This window comes from Rhincodon typus, unplaced genomic scaffold (genome assembly GCF_021869965.1).
Source record: "Rhincodon typus isolate 14 unplaced genomic scaffold, sRhiTyp1.1 hic_rhity00003594, whole genome shotgun sequence".
NCBI classification, from domain to species: Eukaryota; Metazoa; Chordata; class Chondrichthyes; order Orectolobiformes; family Rhincodontidae; genus Rhincodon; species Rhincodon typus.
This window is the reverse complement of record NW_025969232.1, coordinates 7,947-16,351: the sequence shown is the minus strand read 5'-3', so window position 1 is coordinate 16,351 and position 8,405 is coordinate 7,947. Positions and strand designations below refer to the sequence as shown.

The window sequence follows — 8,405 nt, the reverse complement described above, 5'->3', positions numbered from 1 at the left end:
AGGGCATTTAAATGGTCATTGGATAAACATATGGATGATAATGGAATAGTTTAGGTTAGATGGGCTTCAGATTGGTTTCACAGGTTGGTGCAACATCGAGGGCTGAAGGGCCTGTACTGCGCTGTAATGTTCTATGTTCTATGTTCTACCTCAAAGATATTTAATGACTCCATTTTCTGAGGCAGAGTTCCAAAGTTGCACAACCTTTTGAGAGAAAAGAGTAACTCCTGAGCTGTCCCTAAATATCAACCCCGATTTTTAGATGTCCCACATTTTCAACTGGTCCACAAGAGAAAGCATTCTTTCCACATTCAGCTTGTCCAGACCATCCAAACGCTTCAGTGAACTCACCCTCACCTTTCTAACCTTCAGTGAAGGGAAGCCCAGCCTGTCCAACTTTCCTCGTAAGTCAACCCGCTCATTCCAAGCATCAATCTATTAAACCTTCTTTGAACAGCTTCCAATGCACTTCCATCATTCCTTAAATAAAGAGACCAAAACTGCAGACTATTACAAATGTGGTCTCCCCAATGCTTTGCAAAACTGAAGCATAATATCCTATGTTCAATTCCACTTGTAATTAATGAAAGCATCCCATTAGCTTTCTTGATTACCTGATCTACCTCTACGCTGACTTGTGAATCGAGCAGTAGACCACCTAGATTCCTCTGCACCATCTCAATTTTGCAGTTGTTCTCTGTTTAAGCCATATTCAATATTTCTATTCTTCCTGCCAAAGTGATTAACTTCATGCTTTTCCACATTGTGCTCCATTTGTCAATCTGTAATATCCTTGTGTTGTCTTCATAGCGTAATTTCCAACCTATTTTTGCGTCATCTGAAAATTTGACTACCATGCCTATATTTCCCTCATCTAAGTCACAAGTATAAATTGTAAAAAGCTGAGGCCCCAGCAAGTCATTGATATAATTGCAAGAAGCTGAGGCCCCAGCACAGACCCCTGTGGAACTCTGCTCATCACATCCTGCTGACCTGCAGATCCGCATTATGCATACTCTTGGTTTCTGTCAGCCAGGTAATTTTCTGTCCATGCTCTTGTGTCACCCCCTACACCATGAGCTCCTACTTGGCACAGTAACCTTTTAGGTGATCTTGTCAAATGCCTTCTGTAAATCTAAGTATAGTCCGTCCACAGGTCCCCTTTATCCATAGCAAAGAACTCCAATAAATTGGTTAAATGTGATTTTCCTTTCACAAAAAACTCCTACCTAGCGAAATTCGAGGTAATGAGTTTTGGGTTTTGCCCAGCTATTACCTCAGTAACTGAATCTAACACCTTCCCCGTGACATAGCAAGCTAGTTTGTTGATAGTTTCTTGCTTTCTGTCTCTCTTCATGAATCAAGGCATTATACTTGCTACTTCCCAGCCTAATGGAACCTATCCAGAATCTAGTGAATTTTGGAAAATTAACACCACCACATCATTATCTACCTCTTTTATGACCTTGGGATGAAATCCATCAGGACCCGAGTACTTGTCAGGCAACAGCTCCATCTGTCTGCTCGTTACCAGAGGAAGTGCTAGAAAAACTCAGCAGGTCTGGGAGCACCTGTGAATACAACAACAAAGTTTGTTTTGAATTCAATATGACTTTTAAATGAAATCGAGGAGAAGTCAAACTCGTTTGGTAGTACAGAACTGGCCTATTGTTGAAAGAGAGCACTTTTGTTGAAGAGAGATAGTAGGAACTGCCGATGCTGGAGAATCTGAGATAACAAGGTGTAGAGCTGGATGAACACAGCAGGCCAAGCAGCATCAGAGGAGCAGGAAAGCTGACGTTTCGGGTCTGGACCCTTCTTCAGAAATGGGGGAGGGGAAGGGGATTCTGAAATAAATAGGGAGAGAGGGGGAGGCAGATGGATGAAGGAGCAGATAGGTGGAGAGGAGACGGACAGGTCAAGGAGGCAGGGATGGAGCCAGTAAAAGTGTGTAGGTGGGGAGTTAGGATGGCGGTTGGTCAGTCAAGGGAAGACTGACAGGTCAAGGAGGCGGGAATGAGGCTGGTAGGTAGGAGGTGGGGGTGGGGGTTGAGGTGGGAGGAATAGATAGGTGGGAGAAAGGTCGGACAGGTCAGGGAGGCAGGGACGAGCTGGGCTGGTTTTGGGATGTGGTCGGGGGCAGGGAGATTTTGAAGCTTGTGAAGTCCGCATTGATACCATTCGGCTGCAGGGTTCCCAAGCGAAATATGATGTGCTGTTCCTGCAACCTTCAGGTGGCATCGTTGTGGCACTGGAGGAGGCCCAGGGTGGACATGTCGTCCAAGGAGTGGGAGGGGGAGTTGAAGTGGTTCGCGACTGGGAGGTGCAGTCGCTTGTCGCAAACCGAGCGTTGGTGTTCCACAAAGCGGTCTCCAACCTCCGCTTGGTTTCCCTGATGTAGAGGAGGCCACATCGCGAACAGCGGATACAGTATACCAAATTAACAGGTGTGCAGGTGAACATCTGTTTAATGTGGAAGGTTTTCTTGGGGCCTGGGATGGAGGTGTGGGGCCAGGTGTAGCATTTCCTGCGGTTGCAGAGAAAAGTGCCGGGTGTGGTGGAGCTGGAGGGGAGTGTGGAGCGGACAAGGGAGTCACGGAGAGAGTTGTCCCTCCGGAAAGCAGATAAGGGTGGGGAGGGAAAGATGTCTTTGTTGGTGGGGTCAGATTGCAGGTGGCGGAGGATGATGCGTTGGATCCGGAGGTTGGTGGAGTGGCTCTCTGAGACCTCCTCCTACTGCACCCTTGATCATGACCCCACCCCTTACCACCAAAACATCATCTCCCAGACCAGCCACAACCTCATCACTTCAGGTGACCTTCCACCCACAGCCTCCAACCTCACAGTTCCCCAATCCCGCACCGCCCGTTTCTATCTCCTTCCAAAAATCCACAAACCCGACTGCCCTGGTTGACCCATTGTCTCCGCCTGCTCCTGCCCACCGAACTTATCTCCACTTATCTCGACTCCATTTTCTCCCCCCGGTCCAGGAACTCCCCACCTACATCCGTGACACCACCCATGCCCTCCACCTCCAAAACTTATGATTCCCTGGTCCCCAACACCTCATCTTCACCACGGATGTCCAGTCCCTATATACTTGCATTCATCATGCAGGTGGCCTAAAGGCCCTCCGCTTCTTCCTGTCCCGCAGACCCAACCAGTCCCCCTCCACTGACCCCCTTGTCAGCTTAGCTGAACACGTCCTCACCCTTAACAACTTTTCCTACAATTCCACCCACTTCCTACAGACAAAGGGGGTGGCCATGGGTACCCGCATGGGCCCAAACTATGCCTGCCTCTTTGTAGGATACGTGGAACAATCCCTGTTCTGAAGCTACACTGCCCCTATCCTCCACCTGTTCCTCCGTTATATCAATGACTGTATCAGTGCCACCTTGTGCTCCCATGAGGAGCTCGAACAGTTCATCCACTTTACTAACACCTTCCACCCCAACCTTAAGTTCACCTGGACCATCTCAGATACCTCTCTCCCCTTCCTGGACCCCTCTGTTTCCATCTCTGACAACCACCTGGAAACCAATATCTGTTGCAAGCCAACTGATTCCCACAGCTACCAAGAATACACCTCCTCTCACCCACCTTCCTGCAAAAATGCCATCCCCTATTCCCAATTCCTTCGCCTCCGCCGCATCTGCTCCCGAGATGAGACATTCCACTCCCGGACATCCAGGATATCCTCGTTTTTCAAGGACCGCAACTTCCCCTCCTCTGGTCGAAAACGCCCTCGACTGCATCTCTCGCGTTTCCTGCAATTCATCCCTCACACCCCCTCCCCGCAATAACAATAAAAACAGAATCCCCCTCATCCTCACGTACCACCCCACCAACCTCCGGATCCAATGCATCATCCTCCGCCACTTCCACCATCTGCAATCTGACCCCACTACCAAGGACATTTTTCCCTCCCCACCCTTATCTGCCTTCCGGAGGGCCCGTTTTCTCCGTGATTCCCTTGTCCGCTCCACACTCCCCACTCGCCCCACCACCCCCGGCACTTTTCTCTGCAACCGCAGGAAGTGCTACACCTGCCCTTACACCTCCTCCCTCACCCCAATCCCAGGCCCCAAAAAACCTTCCACGTTAAATAGATGTTCACCTGCACGTCTGCTAATGTGGTATACTGTATCCGCTGTTACCGATGTGGCCTCCTCTACATCGGGGAAACCAAGCGGAGGTTGGAGACTGCTTTGTGGAACACCAATGCTCGGTTCACTACAAACGACTGCACCTCCCAGTCACGAACCACTTCAACTCCCCCTCACACTCCACACCTACGCACACCTTTACTGGCTCCATCCCCACCTCCTTGACCTGTCCGTCTCCTCTCCACCAATCTGCACCTTTATCCATCTTCCATCCACCTCGCCCCCTCTCTATTTATTTCAGAATCCCCTTCCCCTCCTCCACTTCTGAAGAAGGGTCCAGTCCCGAAACGTCAGCTTTCCTGCTCCTCTGCTCCTTGGCCTGCTGTGTTCATCCAGCTCTACACCTTGTTCTCTCACATTTTGTTGAAGCTTTTTATCTTGTATTCATCAGGACAGTTCATAAGAATAATAAATGTATTTGTACTGTACGAAGCAAAGTGCTGATTAAGAAGTGGACTCCCGTTGACATGGCCAATCACTCTACCAATGTTCCACTTGATGATAACTGACAGTTAACTGCCATGCTGGAGGTAGAAATATGGTGTGTTTTATGCATTAGAAGTGTAGGGTGGAGAGTAAGGGAGGATAAACAGGATGAATTGGAGAGGGAGAATTAAATTACCAAGATGTCATGGAATGAAATGGCAAAGTGAGTGGTAATGGAAGTGGAACTGACTTTAAAGACTGTAGTTTACATCTGATTTTCCTCCTTCAGATCACACTCTTACCACCTTGGATCCAACTTACACAGCAAAATGGAGGAAGTATTTACAGCTTAAGAACTCCTTCTACATGGCTTATGTAAGTGTTAAACCAGCAAATTCAAGCAGAAGGTTGCTAATTTTATGATGTTGTGGTGTTTGGTGCTGGTTCATTGATCCCTGAAATGTGGGATTGGGATCTGAGGATCTGATCAGAGTAACAGTTTCTTGAAGGAAATGCCTTTTTCCCCCTCTGGACAGTTAATTGCTCTGCTGGATGAAAACTAATCTCTCTAATGCTTTTTTTATATGACTAATGCATTTGCAGCAACAGGATCTCATTGTTGATGGGTTTTGGTTCTGTGATACAGGGATTCTTCAAGAGCAGGCATGCTGAGTTTGGTTTGTGAGGAGGCTCATTGCTTTCCCAATGGAGGTCAGCTACTGATGGGTGGCACAATGAGAACACTGAGTCTTTGCCATAGATATGAAGGTGGAAGATGGAATGTTCTAGAGACTGTCTTATTGGTGCTCAATTGTAGGTGCCATATCTTGCAGTAGTTGGCCAGCTTTGCAATGTCATTGCATAATACAACTTCCAGTGCTGGAAAATTCTGAGCCCCTATGCCACTGAAGATATTGTCTGCAGAGAGAGACCTGTGGGTCCAGGTTGTTGTAGGATGTTGGTGTAGATTTTGAACAGGGTTGAGTATAAGACAAACACCTGGAGTAGCCCATTTCTGTTTCCACCAGGACCATGTGCAACCTGCACTATCTGTCCTGGAGGAGAAAATCAATGCAATCAGTGACCCAGGGAGGGAGAACTCTTGAGATTTTGATATTGGGCAATAAGATTGAAGAAATTGACCAATTTTGAGATTGCTTTAAAGGTCATTTCCAATTCAAGTGGCTCATGTGAGGACCTGATCACAGCTGTTTCTTCCTTGTCAAAAACCTGCTTGGTTTTAACCTATTCGCATGTTCTCCATCTCTGGATGATGGCCAGGTCTGAAGCATGATACCTGCCCTATTTATTTAGATGCCTTCCTTGACAGAACCTTTAAATACAGACAGCACCTCATCAAGATGTCAGAAAATAACAATCCCATAACAACATCTTCAGTAAACTGGCTTATTCCTCATGAGGATCACCAGCCAAGACTTTAAGAACGCCTGCTCTTACCATCAGGTAGAATAATGTGCCCCAATATGGTACCACTCTGTCCACATCAAACTTATTGATATACAACTCAACAACATGCTTTACCACAGTCACTCTTCAGCCAACTCACCTTCCGTGGCTCCTGACTGGAGACGATCTACCTTAAATCAAGCCTGTCCTGTGTCAGTGACTTCCTAAATCCATCAGCAGTGTGCCTCCCTTCATCCCATCCCATATGGTTAAACCCACCACGCTGGGGGATAACAGCTGAAGACCTATGGTTGATGGATTTGCTGGAAAGAAAAATCTGCCAGAAACCAGTTTCATTGTAGACCCGACTACCTATCCACCCAACTTTGATTTCCAATGGCAACAGTGGTTCCTTTCAAATTGTTTCCAGACTGGCCAAGGCTGCTCCGCAGCTACCCAATGTAAATGGATGTAAAATTATTCAGAGCAGTTATTTCACTGTCCAAACAATAACACTCAATGTTAAGGAGTGTCTGTTGACTATACTTGAAGGTGAGAATAAAGAACTCCATCTAGCTGCTGACGAAGATGTTGTTTGGCTTTGTCAATGCACACACTAAGTAAAATAAAACTAAATAAAATTTCCAGCAATAAAAATGAAATACTCACAACTGATGCCCCATTTTGCTGTATAATAGGACTGGCCACAGAGAGTGCTGCAACTCCCCTCTGTATGGTTTCGGGGAGCTGATGGTCTTCCTAAGCTTTGTGGCCCCATCATTTTGTCTGTTGTTTCTTTGACACTTTTTCATTTGAACTTGGGTACCAGGCATGTATCTCTAGTGCAAATAATTATTTAAATATTACTGAGCTATTTGTGGCATTGCCAGAAACAGAATGGTGATTACAAAATGTGCTGCTTCGATGGTGTGTACAGTCAGAGTTCTCCAGCCCTAAATAAGAGATCAGACGAGGTTTACCTGTGGCAGCCTACTATACTGGGAAAGGTTCTGAGGGGTAGGTGGCAGTGAGCATTAATTAGGCAAGAGAGCCCTTTCTCTGTTGACCTTGGGCTGGATCCACTGTATCCTCTCGGGAGGGTTTGATGCCTCTCAGGTTAAGACAATCAGGTCATTTTTTAGCAATGTGTGGGTTCTTCATCCTGTCAATGTTATGTTACAGGCATATTGTTACAATGGCCAGACCCTGTTGGCCGGTGACAAATGTGGGGAAGCCATCCGATCACTTCAAGAAGCAGAGAAGTGTGAGTATAAAGAATAGATTATTAGTTCGATAGGGACGGTGCCTGGCAGTTTTGACTGAAAACACTTTAGACTCATTTAGCATTAATATTCTACCATTTCAGGGCAATTATCTTGGCTGGGAAGACATCCCTGAAACGGGTACTGAGCTTATGATGTGTGCCTGTTTGATTAAATCAGTTTTGTTTGAGATTATCACCTTCAGCTATTGTTTGTAAGCACGACTGAACTGTTCAATATAACATCTGTTCATTGGGGCAATTTCTGGATTGGCTGCAATACTCGGGATTAGAGTTGGTCCCATGCATGCTGATTTGATTCGATGCTTTCCCACTTTAGGTAAAAACATTAGAATAACGTTTACAAAGACACTGTTACTATCATGTAGTCTGTGGCCAGGCTAAAGTCAAAGCTCAGACTGCCAGGGCCTGCATCTCTGTCTGGACTTTGTCCCCATTGCATCTGCTTTAATTGATGTGTGAGGTACCTACTATCCATATTCCAAAGTACAAAAACAAAGTTGCTGGAAAAGTGCAGCAGGTCTGGCAGCATCTGTGAAGGAAAAAACAGAGTTAATGTTTCGGGTCTGGTGACCCTTCCTCAGAACTTTTTGTTCCAAAGTATAGACAGTTCTACCAGGACGCATGTTTTGTTAACATGAATTGGCTTTAACGCAACTGATGAATAGTGGTTACTGTTTCGAGAACGCAAACTTTCTGCCGTGCAGATGTAGCAATTTCCCTATAATGTGATTTTCTGTAGCACAAGATCACACAAGAACACAACTATCGCATTATAGGAGAACGACTTGTAGTCCATTACAAGGAACTGTGCTGTGCTTACCCCCCGCTGTTTGTTCACCAACAATGATTTGAAGCCTTCTGTAATGTGGCAGCATTAAGTGAAGGCTGAAAGATTTCCAGTACGTGGAGGAAAGGCAAACCAGTCTATGTGCCCACAGTGTGCTCAGTCACAGATGAGCTACCAGTGAGCACAAGAGCAAAAACTCTGGTGCGGCCGCACGTAGAGTATTGCGTACAGTTCTGGTCGCCGCATTATAGGAAGGATGTGGAAGCATTGGAAAAGGTGCAGATGAGATTTACCAGGATGTTGCCTGGTATGGAGGGAAGGTCTTATGAGG

At 46.4% G+C, this 8,405-nt stretch overlaps 1 protein-coding gene across 1 annotated transcript in view; it reads left to right on the top strand.

Moving 5' to 3' along the window:
- The first annotated feature begins 4,864 nt into the window (after window positions 1-4,864).
- Window positions 4,865-8,405, top strand: part of LOC109916148 (BRO1 domain-containing protein BROX-like) — a 9,897-nt gene continuing 6,356 nt past the window's right edge. Inside the window, exons 1-2 of the mRNA XM_020515856.2 lie at window positions 4,865-4,970; window positions 7,185-7,266. Of these exons, the coding sequence (XP_020371445.2) occupies window positions 4,962-4,970; window positions 7,185-7,266 (91 nt within the window). The 5' untranslated portion in view covers window positions 4,865-4,961. The remainder of the gene's footprint in view (window positions 4,971-7,184; window positions 7,267-8,405) is intronic.